The sequence below is a fragment of the Sciurus vulgaris genome (assembly GCF_902686455.1).
Source record: "Sciurus vulgaris genome assembly, chromosome: 10".
Classification (NCBI taxonomy): domain Eukaryota; kingdom Metazoa; phylum Chordata; class Mammalia; order Rodentia; family Sciuridae; genus Sciurus; species Sciurus vulgaris.
Window position 1 is genome coordinate 97615319 of NC_136470.1, and position 17369 is coordinate 97632687.

Sequence of the window (17369 nt, forward strand, 5' to 3'; positions counted from 1 at the left end):
CTGCAGAATTGGCAATTTAAGTGCTAAATTCAATATGGAAAAAAAAAAACCCTCACATTTTTATGTACCTCTCCCTAATAGTATAACTTCTTAGAACTAAAATCACAAAGTAGTAGATGAAGAATTCTAGAGTATAAAAAAATTAATTTAAAGGATACTGATTAAGAGAAAGAGAAAGAAAGAAAGGAAGGAAGAAAGAAACAAACAAACAAAAGGAAGAGAAGAAAGGAAGGAAGAAAAAGACTCAAAAATCAAAGGAACACACCAATAGGTCATGCCTTGAAACACTTGTAGATCACTTTATGACAACTTTTAAAAAATTTAAAACTCAAGAAATGCAAAATTATACAGAACAAAACAATTTTGCACAATCCTTTCCAAAACAGTGGTTCATCTTACCTCTACTACCAGCTGCTGAACAGATGGTGATGCTACAGGATGTAGACTTGAGTTACCCCTTACAGGACTGTGGAGGCTAATATAGGCCACAACGTTTTTTTGGAGAACTTTTTTGAAATCCTGAAATTAAAAAAAAAAATCTATCTTTAACATAAATAAAAATAATTACTTTATTAGTTGAATGTTAAATAATAGTTTATAATTAAAATCATTACATTGCATCAGTTTGTTTTTAAAAACACTTAATAAAATAAGTCACGATTAGAAGAAGATTGTAAATAAGGATGGTGAGGAATTAGATACAACATAGGATAAAATATTTTAAAACATGTTCTGACAAAAGCCAAGTTTTAAGAGAAAACATTCTTAAAAGTACAGCATTTTATGGAATGCAATTATAGAATACAGAATGGATATCTTCTTCAATGAGAGCACTTGGTTTTATAGTCTGAGTTAGACAACAGACATGGATGAACTACTTCCATGGTTAATAAAATGAGTCCCTTCCTTTGGGGCAATGAACTATTCTTAAAAAGTATCTGTTATTCTTAGTGAAATGGGGCATTATACAATTGTGAGCCTGCAGATGCAATCTTATTAAAAAACAATGCATCTCATGCACATTAATGACATAAAATGATTCAGTTGTTAAGTTTTCCACTTGTCTGCTTCCCCCAACACTACAAAATTGAAGACTACTGATCATATTAATAATGTACCACTAAGAGGAACTTGTGTTATTTTCCTGTTTTCCTTACACAATATTTAATGATTAATTCTTATGTTGAAGTTCCATAGGACATCCTAAAAACTATATTAAGTCATGTCTTCAGAAAGTATCTTTCTTCTTTCAAAACATGAGGAGAAAGACTACAAGGACTTCTATCCCTAGCAAATCTTACTCTCCTTTACATTGAAAATTCAGCTAATAACTCTGTAGGAGAGATAAAGAGACAATTATTTGAAAATTTAAAATATCTTAAGTAAACAAAAATAATACATTTTAATCTTGAATAATTTACCCATAAGCTGGCTCAAATAATGTCTATCATTACATAAAAATCATGAAAAAATAGTTCTTATTTGCATGCTATGACATACACACAGTCTGTACATGCTGGTTCATATAATCCTACGAGAACCCCACAAAATAGACATTAGTGTACTTATTTGAAGGTTCCAGACTTAGAGAATGTTACATGTTTTACAGAAGAATTTGAACTCTGATTTTTTTACTCTAAAATTTGTAGTATTTCCACAGTATTAAGTGAAAACTAAACATTCTTCACAGAAGAAATGGCACTTTTTAATAAACCTATTCAATAATATGTTATAATTTTCTTTAATGACCAAGTTCAGTATTAAATAAATGCTCTAAAATTCTGTCACCACAAATTCCATTTTTAAGTTTATTGGCCAATATCACCTAATCCTCTTAACTACCACTGTGGGTTTCCAGGGGTTTCTATGCAAGCAAAATTAAATAGCACACCATGGCATGTCAACGAGGACTTTCCTCACTCTTTTTCACCAGAAAATACACTTAGAACTCTAGTTGGTTTAGTTTAAAAGAAAATGTTTCATTCTCAAATGGAGTAGATGTCGGAAGGTCTACCTAAATTTTTAAATTTCTCCTCAATTGGATGGTTACAAAATATCTTTATGGATTGCACTAAAATAATCTCTGGATACACAGAATGTTATAAAAACATATTTTAGATGGACTGTATATAATTACACAAACAGTACAACTCTACCTCATGCACAATCAGAGAAACAAGTTGTATCCCATTTGTGTACAATGAATCAAAATAAATAAATTAAATATATATATATTATCAGTGAACAATGAAACTTGTATATTTTTCACCCTTTTTATTACTTATATGACTTTGTCTTTCTACTCATGCAAAAATTCAGAAGGTAACTAAATGTATAATCAGTTGTATATATATTATACAAATTAACCTTTACTAGCAAACATTTTTTTTCCTTCTGTGGACTCCCACATTATAGTATTTGGATATTTGGCATCTTATAGAGAAAATATAAAATTGTCAAAAAGCACAATAGATTCATTAAAACTGAAATATAAATTTAGATTTTATTAAACACAAAAATATCTACTTGACTTGAAAATTTAACTCCTCACATACGTGCAAATCTATATTGTTTCAATTCACAGTCTATGATGCTTGAGATTCAATTAAATTCAAGGACTTTTTGCAAGGTAATTTCCTATGCATTTGGGTTCAGGATATTTAAGATAGGAAATAATAATGTTAGACAACAATACTTTATGAACATAGTTTAGAAATATATATATTAATTTATGACTAATATAAATTGTGGAAGTTAAGGTAGAAGATTGTAGATGTAGTGAAATAAATAAGCATATTTGGAGTTTGAAAAGAATCGTAAAGACATTTTTTTAATATTTACAAGAAAATTGAAACACGATTTCATTGTTTCTGAATTATTTAAAATAGTCAAAATCACAAACATATTCCCTAAATTATTTTTATACTTGTTTGTTAATCTTAAAAGTAAGTAATTTGGAATAGGAATTTGAGAGGTTGGTTCAGCTTTACATTTTCCATCTTACTTACAAATTTGTCAGTTTAAAAAGATTCTTAAAGCAATAGAATTTCTTCATTTGAAGTAATTCTTTTGAATATGGAACATTCAAACCACTAATCTGCATATAGAAAAGCATTTCAATTTACAGTTTGTAAATCTTGCTGAACTCTGCACTGTAAAAATGTTCTCATCTTCACAATTTTCTTCCCTTTAAATAAAAAAAAAAACATTTTCTTTTCTACACTTTTGATATTTTCTTTGATATTCAATGTTTTTGAGTTCTTAAACAAAAATACAACAAGAAAATTTCACATTACGTAGATATGTTTTCCCTCAAAGCTGAGGTAGTGAACAAACTAAGACATCAAATGGTTTTCAAGTTGAAATTATGTATTTGGAGGTCTATAGATTGCCATTAAATCTTTTTTTATTATAAAAGTAAACAAAATATGTAAGAGTTTCACAATGTTTCCATTGTTGTTAATATGGCATCGATCCAATAATGGGTTGTCATATTCCATTAAAAGTACAGTACATTTATGATGTACAGATGTATCAGAAGCATTTGATACTCCAATTGTATCCTGTCTGTGCCCCATTGTATTATTTATTTCATTAAGGCACAGATTTCCTATGGTAGTTAGGCCAATAGGCAAGTGGGTAGGAAAGAAGTAGAAGGGACGTAGAAGTGAAGGATTGGAGAGAAGAAAGGGAGGAAGGAAGGTAACCCCTATTTGAATCTAATCTCGATATTGTATAGATAACATGTAATGCTTATTTAATCAACAACATAGTAGATTATAGATTATTTCCTACTACTAGATAATTCCTGGACACCATTTATTTTTTGTTTGTTTTTTTTTTTTTTTTTTTTTTTTTTTTTTTTAGTGTAGTGGTATGTATCAACCGATCCTTTTCTTTTCCAGTGCCTATCAAGGTATCTCCTAAGGAGAAGTTCAATAATTAAGTAATCACTATTATGGGTGATAGCAGAGTTTGTAGTTCTGGTAGCAAAAGGAAGATTAGTTGCAGATGATACACAATTCACTCTAAGTGGGTCTACTTCTAATTCACCATCATTCTTGCAAGTGATCTCAGCAGATCATCAGTTATGAATCCTGGTTCAGAAGCACATTACTATCTTTGGAAAAAATTTACATTGTCTACCAAAATAGGAAAATATTATTATTAATATTAATGGTTTACCTCTCCCCATTCATATGAGCCAATATTGCCCCAAGTTGTTCCTCCCCATGAACAGAATACAATAGTGCGGTCCGGTCTCCATCCTTTCTTAACTCTTAACATCAAAGCTCGGATAAAAGCTGTGATGATTGCAGTACTACTGGCCCATTCTTGTCCATTATAACTGTATCCAGCATAATGGTGACTGCCAACTATAATATACCGGTCTGGAAATAGAAAGAAACAAGAGCCATTAAAACAGAATATAAACCTTAACAATAAATTTAATGACATTTACATAATCCTGTTGCACAAGTAAGCAACAATTAAGCAAAATTGTTCTAATAATTGAGACTACTTTAACATTTTTCACCCTCTGTTTTGATTCACACATCTGTGTATATCAAAGCAGAGGCAGCTGTTAAACCCAATTATGAATCTGAAGCTTAGATTCATATAACTGTCCTTTGCAACATGAATATTAATTAATGAAGTATACAAATATGCCACAATGAAATCTTTATCTAACAGTTTTCCAGAATCCTAGTGGGAAGGGTCCTATAAACAATGTGTGTGTGCTCAGTAAATATTAAAGAACTATTAATACATCTGAGGAAGCAGTTACTCAGTAACTGTAAATATTAAAAATGTGGTAGTCACGTGTGGATTTTGTAATAAATGAAGTGTGTAGGCAATTAATAATGGATTCCAACTTATGGTTTTAGCTCTTCTCCATTCTCTGATGAAAAAAAAATGAAATTCAACAATGTCCAAAGTCATTCAGCTACTGTAAAAGTTGCTTTTTCATATATTGAATTTCATATGATTATCCAAATACATTAGACACACTGTTAGAAAAGTTTCCACAACAGATAGATGTGACCCTGTTAAATACACATTGACAACTATTGTCATCCACATTTCTGTACTATACAGTGGGATAAAAATGTGCCCCCATTGTTGTCCAAGAATGTTACTAATTAAAATAACAGAACTAAATTTATTTGATCAAGTAATCCTTTATGTATGTGTCAAAAGTTTTCTTCATTATCTTTTCAATATGACATCTTTCATAACTCAATAATGAAGTCAACTTGGGTTGAGATCCAGGCTTTGTAACTCACTAGTTGTGTGATCTCAGAAAGTTTAAATAAACTTTAGTTTCTTCAACTATAATATGGAAACACGTATAATGTATACATGATTTACTTCTATTAAGTGTGTTACACCATAAGGCACTTTGAACAGGGCCTAACACAAAGTAGGTCCTACACCTGTGTGAAATAAATGAATCAGCTTGTGACTTCATGACAATAAAAAAATTCCTATAAGAAAATGTCATAGCATGAAGTTATCTGGTTTTTCACACTGATTTTGGAACCAACAATGGATCTGATCTGTCACCATTTTATTAATACTTAATTAATGGTATGCATAGTGGGCCTGCAAATATTGAAAACTCAGAAATTTATTCACTCATCTCCCAAACACAAATGAAAATTCTGCATGAGATGTCTTGATTCCAAATAAAACATATTAAAAACTTAATATTAATTAATAATTATAATTTTCAATCACTAAGAAAATCATGTGAATAAGTAACCAATATTTTTGTATAGAATTCAAACTAAGCAAAAATTTACCTTTGTATAATATACACTGAAGAATCCTAGTGGAAAAATTATTTTTAAAAATATTTTTGGTAGATTGAATTTCCTTTACCCTGAAGTTAGTATAATTTTGTTTAACTAGGTATTCCAATAACAACTTGCAAATACGGCAATGATAATGAATATTCTAGTGCTTCCCTTAGAGATCATTATGATGGAAATTTGTTGACATGGTTGAAATAAAATAGCAACAATTTTCAAATTCATTTTTATCTTGTGTTTAAAGACACCATCATCAGAGCTACAATATAGCTAATACAAGGAAATCAGAGAGAATATATACCTTTTATGAACTTTTTAGGAGTTGACTGGCAAGAAACTGAGAGGATATAAAGCCTGATCTCAAAACTCTGAGTTAGCAATTAGGTTAATTTGACTAATTCCATGGAGAAGAATAATTCTCCAAGGAGAACTTGAGTAAATGTCCTAGCCACATTATTATAGTGTGGATATGAGGTGTCCCCTCAAATCTCCTGGTAATATGGTGATATTCAAAGGTGAAATAATTGGATTGTGTGAGGAATATGCTATTCAGTCCATACCAGTTTGGACTGACTGAGTGGTAACTCTAAGCAGGTAGACCTGCCTGGAGGAGATTGGTTACTGGAAACTTGCCCTGGAGGGGTTGCTCTTAACTGTAGGTTTCTTTCCCCATGTGCTGTTTCTGTCTCTGTCTGTCTCTCTGACTCTGCTTCCTCACTTCCACTTGGTCTTTCCCCCATGATGTGCTGCCTCACCTTGAACCCAGAGCAATGTCTGGAGACAACTGTCTATTGACTGAGACCTCTGAGATCATGCCCCCTCCCCCCAAAAAACTTCCTCCTCTAAGTTGTTCTTGTGAGGTATTTTGGTAACAGCAACATAAAGATTAACAAAAACACCCATCAACAGAAGTGGCCCAAGCTTAATAACAATTGTTGCACTCTATACTGTAAAACATGCAAATCAGAAAGTAATATGTGACTCAACCTTATGTGTTCAATAGTATTGAATTATTCTTTTACTATATGTATCATTATTTTTATCTTTTTATGTCTATGTAATATCATCTGAAGAGTCCATCAGCAGCCCATAACAAGGTGTAAAATGATTTAAAATTTAACCAGGTGATCATTTACATAAGCACCCTCAAAACCTAAAGCTGTGCAAACATTAAGAAGCAGTGTCAGCAGAAAAAGGATCAGGTGTGAACATCAATTAGCAATGAAAAATTACAGTTGAAGATAAAAGCATTTATGTTTAAAAATGTATCATCAAAAACTAAAGCGTTTTTTAATGTTTTTTTCCTTGATAAAAATAAATATTTAAATGTTATATACTGAAGAAAAGATAAAACAGAAAACATTGACTTTTGCATCACATGCCAGCTTAACAAATCTAATCTCCTCCCTATCTCATTCCCCTCCCCTGGTGCACACAAACTCCCTACTGAGATTTATTTTTGAAGAGATATGACAAGAAAGAAAATGAAGAGATACTTCTTAGTTTCATAGTGATCCACAGAGTGGCATAAACTTGTAGCTACATCTAAAGTAAGATATTAAACTATGTTATTAAAGTACTATAGAATATTTCCTGTTAAAGTTTCATATCAATTGTTGATTTTAAATATTTAATTCTACTTACCTGGAGAGACCACGCCCTTTATGTATCCAATAACATTAGTGACTGTTTTAAATTGCGTGACTGTCTGAATTTGCATGCTGACAATTCTTACTTCTGAAAGAAAGTAAAGATGTTTGTTGTATATATTCTGTTGATTTTTTTTCTTAAAAGATTAAAATTTATTTATCTAAAACCATCAGGAAAAGAATTCCACACACTTGAAATTTTCAGAGAAGCAAAGTTATACTTTTTTGCCAAATATTTATTGAATACTTAATGGAAAGTCTGTTTTAGCTGCTTGTTATACAATGATGACTAAGATACAGTTGGTAGCCTGGTAGGACTGCGGAGTCATAAATAGGCGACTCTAACCTCACATTCAGGGTTGCAAAGTGGTTCAACATGAAAGTACACAGAAGAAAAACACATTGCATAAAAAGAGAAAAAACGTAAATAAAAATATTTACTGAGAAATTATGACTATTTTCCTATCTTAAAAAAAAAAGCAAAAAGAAAATGTGCAAGGAAATTTAGCCATTCCAGTGTGGCTCATTATTACATTAACACTTTGGGAAAACTGTAAATAAAGTATCATACAAATGAAAAGGGTATACTACAGCTATATATATTTTCTTACAGTTATATATATTTTCATATATTGGGTTCTTTATTTCCACCTATGTTCATAGGGCCCTCACCTCTACTCTAAATCCTAATTATGCACCTCTGAGTTCTTCTATGTATGCTTAATATTGAAAACTTTGCAAATAAGCTAAAGACACCAGTGAGGAGGGACAGGTCACAGCCCTGACATGGTCTTTGAAGATCTTTGATCCTGATGTGTTATTCCTGTGCCTGGTTGTCCTGGGCAGTTTGGGTGGGGTGGGGTTCTGGTGAGGTGTAGAAGAAACCCAGTAAGGTCAGGGGGCCAGGCAGAGGGTACCACTTAGAAAGCCGTTCATGCTAAGCACCTACCCTTTACTGGCAGGCCCTCTGTTGTTACTTCTTACTGCTTAATGAACATTATGATAAATATGCTATTTCTTTCTTAAATGGTACAAATTAAATTTAAATTAACAACTTAACTGGAAAACCAGTACACTGGCTCTATTAAAATTATTACTAAAGAGTAAAGAGGTTCTGTGAGAATGCCTGTATGCCTCACCTCTGGGTAAAGAAAATCTACACAGAGTGCAACACTGTGCTTTTAATTAGATGGTATGCGTTTTTGTTAGTTGGTTTTCCAATCAGTAGACCATGCTTTCCAGAGCAATTTCAGGTTTTTTGAAAATACAAAAATTCAAAGTGTCCACTCCCTCTCCTACCTCATGTAAGTAGTATTTTGCATTAGTGTGGAATATTTGTTAAGTTGAAGGGCCCCATATTTTTTTTTACTAAAGTCCATAATTTTCATTGAGTTCACTCTGTGCTGTACATCCTGGGGTTTTGACAATTGCATAATGATATATATCCACCACTACAGTATTATACAGAATAGTTTAAGTGCTCTAAAAATCCCCTGTTTTCCACCTATTCATCTTTCCTTTTACCCTGGCAACCACGCATCTTTTTTACTTTCTCTATAGCTTTGTTTTTTCCAGAAAGTCATACAGTTGGAAAATCATTTTCATATTTAATGTTCTTATAATTCTCGGTTCTAGATTTGTTCCAAATCATCAGATAAGTGCAATTTCTTTTTCCTCCAAACCCTTGAATTTAGATATTGATGAAGAATATTTTCTGGTTTTCTAGCACCCAATATTATTTTATTTATTTATTTTTTTTACTGATTCACAGTGAGTAAACCTCTCCATATGTACAATATACTGCTTGGAATATTATCTTACATTGATAAAGGGCCTTACAATTTACAGTATTCAGTTAAACACACACATACACACACACGCGCGCACGCACACACACACAAACAGTACTTCTCACTGAATCTCAGTCATCCTTGAAACGACAAATAATGAGTCATATTTATTTATTAAATACAACACATAGCGGAAGAACTAGGGTTCAAACCCAGTTCTTCACATAGTTAACATTTTTATCTAAACAACAAAGTTTTCTTTGAGACTCCATATTAATTTTTTTGTTATGAAATATTTATCAGATAGCTAAAAGAAAAAGAACAAAGACAATGTAAAATAATGATCCATATTGAGATTTGACAAGTTTATTTTCCTGTATTTCTTTCATTGATGTTCTTCTCTAATAATAAAATTAATACAATTTTGCTGATTTCATTCTTACCCTGAAGTTAAAACTAATCATTTTCAGATAAGTACTTTGATATATTGAGAGGCAGATAGAAATAAAGAAATATAGGTAAAGACAGAAACACATCCCACTATTTTTCAGGTTTTGGAGTTTTACATAAATTATACCATATTTTTCACTTAGTACTACATTTTTCACAATTTTCCATAAAGTGGATAGAGATCTGTATTATTTACTTTAGCTATTCAATAATATTTGGATTTTGGATCAAGCCCAACTTATTATTCAGTTCAATTAATGAGGTTTAATGAGGTCAATTCCACTTTTTTGGCATTGTGCTATAGCAAAGAACATTTTTAGATTTTTTGGTGCACAATGTGTTATGCTAATACAAGTGGAATTCCTATCTTATAATGTATGAATATTCATCATTCAATTTCTTGTCTCTATACTTTGACTGTTTTCCTTTGTACTGTTTATCACTGTTGTTTTTTTAGAGGGCTTTTCTGATGAATATTGTTTTCTTACTAATTATGTGTATTAAAAAAACTTCAGTTTATTTTTTTACCATATCTATTTTGTCTAAAAATTAATATATCAAATTTATCAACATTTTTACCTAGAATGTGTTGATGGGGTTGTTTGTCTTGGCTTAGGAAACATTCTCTTATTCCGATGACAAGAAAATGTTCTTTAAATGTTTCAAAACTTCCTAAAATAAGTTTGCGAATTTATGTCTTTCGTGTAGCTATGTCTTGAAATAGGCATTCGATTTTGTCTCTGGCTATGAATAGGCAACTGTTCTCACATAATTTATTGAATAATTAATTTGTATTCTCCTTGAAGCTGTTTTCATATGTAATAAGCTCTAATTTATATGTGGATCTATTTTTAGCCTTACTATTGCATTTCATTTAAATCTTCGATAACAAATTATGCAGCTTTATAATATCTAAAATGGTGGATCCTCTATCATTAGCATCATTAGCATCAGTGTAACCATAATCCAATTGCTTTATGACTCGATTCGGGGAATATTTATGAACTATTATTTTCATATAAACTTTAATATTAGTTTTTCATGTATCATGAAAAAACATTTCAAGTTTTCACTGAGATTGCATGACATTTATAGACCCATCTACAGAAATATTGAGTAGTATATGAATAAGAGATGTCTCTCAATTTATTTCAATTTCCTTTATATCATTCATTAAAGTTTTTTATTTTTATGCACAAATGCTTGTACAACCATTATTAAAATTAAATTTATGTTATGGTCTCTCAGCTATTTAAAAAATATTTACAACTATTTATATTCCATGTAAGAATGCTATTTATTTTTTTATTTTGATCTTAGAATGAACCTTCTTGTTAAACTTCTGCATGTTCTAACAGTTAATCTATAGGGTTCTTATGAGCTTTTTTGTTGAAGACAGCTCCTAACATCAAACAGATGGTTTTGTTTATTCTTTTTAAATCTGTATGGTTTTGCTTCTTGTTCTTAACCTGTTGTTTTGTCTAGGACTTTCAGTGCAGCATGGAATGAAGGCCACAAGAACAAAATTCCTTGGTCTTTATCTTTTATTCTTTAAAATAAAGTTCCTCCTATTTTGTCTTGAAAAAAATAATGTTTGCTATAATTTTCTGGAAATTTTCCTTTATCAAATGAAGACTACTTCTATTCTTACTTTGCTAAGAGGTTTTACCATAAATTGCTGTTGAATCATCTACTGAGATAACTGTAAAGTTTTTTGCTTTGTAGTGTCAAAAAATGCATATATTTCTAGAATCAGCTCTACCTGGTCATATGTTTTCTGAATTTGGTGATGAGAGATTTTAGAATATTTGTATGTGTGTGTTTTTGTGTGTGTGCATATGAGATCAGTTGATAATTTTACTTCTCATTTGTTCTAACTTGGTTTGGATATCTGGATTATATTACTTCAAATGTTTTAGGGATCTTTTCTTCCTTTCCCAGATTCTATAAGGGTTTATGTACCATGGGTACTGCCTGTTTTGTAAAGGAGTGATAGAATTCAAATATAAATTTTTCTTTAGTTTTCCTTAAGTTTGATGTCTATATTTATTATTTCTTTTCTTAAATTTTACCTGAATGCGCTCTGCTTTTTTACTTAGCTTCTTAACTTAAATGCCTCTCTCATTGCTTTTCAATCTTTATATGAATACTAGCCAACTTTATGTGACCAAAATGCCTGACAAGAACAATTGAGAGGAGGAAAAGTTCATCTGGGCTCATTGTTTCAGAAGTTTAGTCCATAGTCATAGTTTCAGAAGTTTAGTCAGCAACTCCATTGCTCTGGGTTTGAGATGAGACAAAACATCATGGCAGAAGGGCATGGCAAAGGAAAGTTGTTGAGCTCATGGGAGTTGAGGCACCAGGGATAAAACGTAAGCCCCAAAGTGTGCTCCCAATGTCCTGCTTTCTTCAGTCATACCCTGTCTATAGTTACCACCTAGTACAGTAGTCCTTCAAATTATTAATCTAGCAAATGGATTAATCCACTGATGAGGTGAGGTGAGAGTTCTCATAATCTAATCATTGCATCTCTGAATATTCCTCTATTGTCACACATGAGATTTCTGGGACACCTCATATCCTCTCTGTAACAATATGTATCTAAAAGGCCACAGATTCTCTAAGTAATTGTACATTAGTGCTTATATATATATATTATAGTGTTATGAATTCCTAATTTTATAAATTGCTATTATAATTCCTTTCATATATATATATATATGTATTATTTCAAAAAGATATTTAAATAGCCACATGACAAGGTGAGCTACTGTTTTGATATACATAGCCAACTTAATTTAGGTATACATAGGAACTAAGGTTTGTATGACATTGATATTTTGGTATTAGGTGAGATTTGTTTGTGATCCTAAAGACTATTGCAATTAACAGGAGAAAAACAATTTTATAAACACATAGTCAATATAAGCTTATGCATTCCTTAATTAATGGGTAAAACTTTCCATATATATTTCCAGTGGATTAAACTGAAAATTTGTGTGGTTAAAATATTACTAATTGTTCTACCTGTAGTATATGTTTTCTCTGTTAATTATTGAATTATGTTGAAGTTTCCTATAAGCACATTAAGCAATTAAATCAAGAATCGATTATCCTAAAAATAGCATAACAGTTTCTTAGTGTAATTTGAGATAGTTTGTTAAATATATACAAGTTTGGAAGTGCTATATTTTTCTGATGAATTATTCTACATATACCTTTTCCATCTTCATGTTTTTCCTAAAGTCCTCTCCCCTAGCCCTATATTAATATAATTTATCCATCTTTATTTCGATTACTATTTCTCTGGTGAATGTTTGCAGCAATATATTTGATCTTAACAGGCATTCCAAGGGCATTCATAACTTGGGGACAATTTTTATGCTAATTTCTTGGCTTGGAGTTTCTATACTATAAATGTAGTGAGAATTCTGAGCCAGAGATTTTGAGTTTTTAGGGTAGATATATATATACATATATAATCTACCCAAGCTCAAGCACGAGAAGCTGTCATTTACTAGGGGGGTAAAATTTTTTTTCTGATCTTATTTCCACTATGATCCTGCTGTCATACAGTGATCTTAGTTGCAACTCCTGGCCCTCATGGACATGTAACCCTGTTGTGTTAGTTGGCTTTCCAAAACTGTGAGCAAAACCTGAGATAAACAACATGAAAGAGGAAGGAAGGATTTATTTTGGCTTATGGTTTGAGAGGTTTCATTCCATAGTTATTTGACCCCATCACTGTGGGCTAATGGTAGGTGGAACCTTACAGGGAAGAAGAGTGACAGAGCAAAGCTGCTCATCTCATGGATGTCAGGAAGGAGGGAGAGAGGGAGAGGAAGGAAAGAAGGAGGGAGAGAGGAAGGGAGGGAGGGAAGGAGAGAGGGAGAGAGGAGGAGGAGGAGGAGGAGGAAGAGAGAGAGAGAGAGAGAGAGAGAGAGAGAGAGAGAGAGAGAGAGACTAGAGACAAAATTAACCCTTTAAAGGCATGCCCTTCATGAGCTATCTCCTCCAACTAGGCCCCACCTTGTACAGTTTCCACGGTCTCCCAGTAGTGCCGCTAGCTGGGGACAAACCCTTTAACACATGAGCCTTTGCGAGACACTTAGTATTTAACCTGCAGCTCATGTCTTTGACCCACTGGGTGCTGTATCCTCCCTGCAATCCACCAGAGCCTATGACCTCTCCATACTACCTCTCCACACTAGGCAACCCAGCAGCAGTTCTTTGCTTACTTTGCCAATTTTTACTTCTGTCTTCAATTTTGCTTCTGAATAGTTGATTTTATTTGATTTTGTTTTTCTATAGGTGCTTTTTAAAACATTTTTTAGTTCCTTCATGTTCCTAGGCATTTATGTGGAATGATTTCAAATTATTTTATTCTGACTTCTTCTACAGTCCAGAGTCTAAAATTCCTGTTTAAAAGAAGCAGAGTGAGCTAAGAAAAGAAACATGACCTTTTGCTCTGAGGAGGATGCTCTATTGACATTGCATGCTTCCAAATGACAGAAAGATTTCTTTATGTATCACTGGGCAAAGACTATGTCCAAATAATAACATATTCACATAGCAAAAAGGGGTCTTCCATCTCTTTATATATATCCTAGTAGATATTGTTTATATTATTCTACATACTAATCTGAAAATAAGTGTGTATAAAATCTATTTCTTCTTACAGTACCATAATCACACTTTAAATTTTAATACTGAATGTTAGTGAAATTCTGGATAAACAAATAATAATCATTCATCTACTGCTGTTGGCATTACTTGTTGGACCAACCCATTAGTAAGACAATGTTATTCTTAGCAGCAGTAACAATGGCAATTCTGTATTTTGGAATTTATCATAGGGTCTCTAATTTTAATTGAATATTTTTCCAATCTGTATACATGAGTCTCTTTCCTGGCTACTCGACTCTAGCATAGAACTTCTAGCATCTTCTAGTATGGGGGCTTTGAATTGTTTGGTTCCCATGAGGACTGTAATCTGATCTAGACTTAAATTTTCAGTGGGGATCTGTAACATATTAATGTCTGTCCTAAGTGCCTACTGTTTGCTAAAAAACTTAAAGAGTACAAACCGTCTCTAGATTCTATGCCACCATAATATATACTTTAAAGATAATAATAATTATCTCCTGAGTCTCCAACATATATATTCACATCACATGTGTATATATGTTATGAGCTTAAATACCTCAGGGAAAAGATAATTAATGTTTATTTCTTCTTTATAATTAGTAAGTCTCATCCATGACCTGTGTGGGGAGGGAATAAGTAACCCTTGGAGGCGTGGGTTGGCTGGAAATAAAAGCCCGGAAAAGCAGTATTGAGAAATAAACACAAAGGATACAGAAAATATTTATATTGAAAGCATGAGCTTGATGAATGGAAAAGACCTGATGGGTCTGATCCAAACCAAGGGAAAAAATCCAATGCTTTATTTATACCAAAGGAATTTATTGAGAGGCGGGTTCTCCAAGGTAACAAGAAGCCAGAGGGTATGTGAAAGTTGGCCTGACTGGGGACTTATCATTTGCACAGTAATTCTTCCTCCTCCAGGCAGTTAGCCCACAAGGCTAGTTGGGGCATGAGTATCTCTCTCCAACTCCAGGAGTTCTGTTTGAACCCAGGGCTGTCTGAGCAAATAATTTCCAAGGTATCAAAGAATTCTCTTTGAGCAGGATATCTGCGAGCAGTCTCAATGGTGAGATTACACTGAGAGTTCTCCAAGGGGCACACCTCTGCTTAGACATGGCTTAGACATGCCAACAGTTCATTCAAAACTTCCCACAAGTAAGATTGTCTAAATAGAAAGATATTTTGAAGAACATAAATCTCAGAAAACAAAAATAACTTTCTTTATATTCTTGTCATGGTGAAAATCAATTCGTTTCCCACATCTCTCAGTCAAACACTTCCATAAGTTACAAATTATAAAATTATAAAAATAGTCAACAAAGTAATCACCTACAACACTGTCTGCATAGTTTCCATTTGTCCATCCAGTTCTATTTTTCACTTCTTCACCCATCTCTATTTCAGAAGAGTGACCTCTATGGACCACAACTACTGACTTCATAATTCTTTGGTTTCAGGATGATTTTAGCCAATTGAAGGCAACAACAAGCTATCAGCATGTGGTTAACTGAAAAAAATGGAGTATTAATTCTCCATCATCTTCCTTGGATGGTTTTCTGCTGACTATGACTACATTACCTGATTTTCAGCCAGGGCTCCTCTCTTGAAGTTCACATCCGGCCAGTTCTTGTGTTATGGGTTGATTTGAAAATTAATCCAGACTTATCCCATTTTGTTCAGACACTCACCCATGTACAACTGGCCCCTCTTTCCATATGAACCCACTCTCATAGAAGCTAACACCTCTACCCCCACCTACTTGCACCCTGATCACAACGTCCTGGCTCTATGGGACTAATACAAGATTGTTTTTCTCAGAATATAATTTCTCAGGAAATATGACTTTTTTGGGGTAACTTTCCACTTATATGAAATGTTCGTTATGATCATTATTGCTTCTCCTGCCCTCTCCTCTTTGTACCTTATAAATGTGTTCCTGTCTCCAATCGGGATAGAGGGTTGCAGAGAGCTGCTTGGTTCTCTGTATTTTCCGCCCTAGCAAGAAAATAAAGCTTTTATCTTCACTTTCAAAGGACCCAGAGAATTGTTTGGTAATTTGGAAACAGCACCTTAACACTTGTAACTGTTCTCTCTTCTTGACCTTTCAGTTCTATCAATAGTAGAAATTACTATCCCCGATTCAGAGGTAGTATCATTGATATCTCTTTTCTGTTTCCCTTTTCCAGTTCACACCATGTGCATAGGCCACTGACTAAATGCCCTTGAATTGAAAGTTTTTAAAATATCATTGACTTCCTAATGGCAACCTGGTTTCCATGTCAATCACATTCTGTATAATCACTAAGTCATCCATATTTGGGACCAGGAAATGAATGAGTGGAGCAGTCAGGAAGATTTCTTTTACTACTAATATGGTGGGCTAGGATGGCAGACTAAATAACTTATGATGACAAAAAAAATGAAAAACAATTATTGCTAACAGCATCTAAGAAATAGCATGAAACTAAGAAATTCCTAGGTTAAAATACAAGTTGTGATGGGAACCCAAATAAAACAATGATGTTGTATTCAATCTGAAGAAATTTACTGATTTGGAGAATGAGTTCATTTTGATTGCTTCATGAGATGTAAGATTAGAAGACAGAGTTCTGGGCACATTGCAGAAAAACAGCTCCAAAAAGTGACTCTCCTTCTACAAAGTAGGAATTTTAAAGAGCTAAGCTCCTCCATTTCATCCCAAGAGATTGTGAAAAAAGTTACCTGATGTGAGCAGATAAGGAGCAAGGGAATTCAAGAAGTAATTTCTAGACTAAAAGAACACAACAATATGTACAATGTCTGAAACAGTAGAGGGAAAAATATTATAAAAAATCCAAATCTAGAGAGAATCATGAAACTAAAGGGAAACATATGTGATGCAAAGAGGAAACCTAAAGAGGAAAAATGTCAGACTATGTAGGTAGAATCTCATGCAGCATCCAGGTAAAGTATGATCAGACTGTATTTAAAATGGAAATTATTTATTATTAAATATAATAATAAATATTATTATATTA

At 32.6% G+C, this 17369-nt stretch overlaps 1 protein-coding gene across 8 annotated transcripts in view; it reads right to left on the reverse strand.

The window, feature by feature from the left end:
• Positions 1–17369, reverse strand: part of NAALADL2 (N-acetylated alpha-linked acidic dipeptidase like 2) — a 1337824-nt gene that overhangs the window by 340267 nt on the left and 980188 nt on the right. For all 8 annotated transcript variants that reach the window (XM_079155143.1, XM_079155140.1, XM_079155138.1 and 5 more), the window contains 3 exons: positions 7461–7553; positions 4186–4391; positions 400–519 (listed from right to left, as the gene is read on the reverse strand). In XM_079155143.1, coding sequence (XP_079011269.1) covers positions 400–519; positions 4186–4391; positions 7461–7553 — 419 coding nt within the window. The remainder of the gene's footprint in view (positions 1–399; positions 520–4185; positions 4392–7460; positions 7554–17369) is intronic.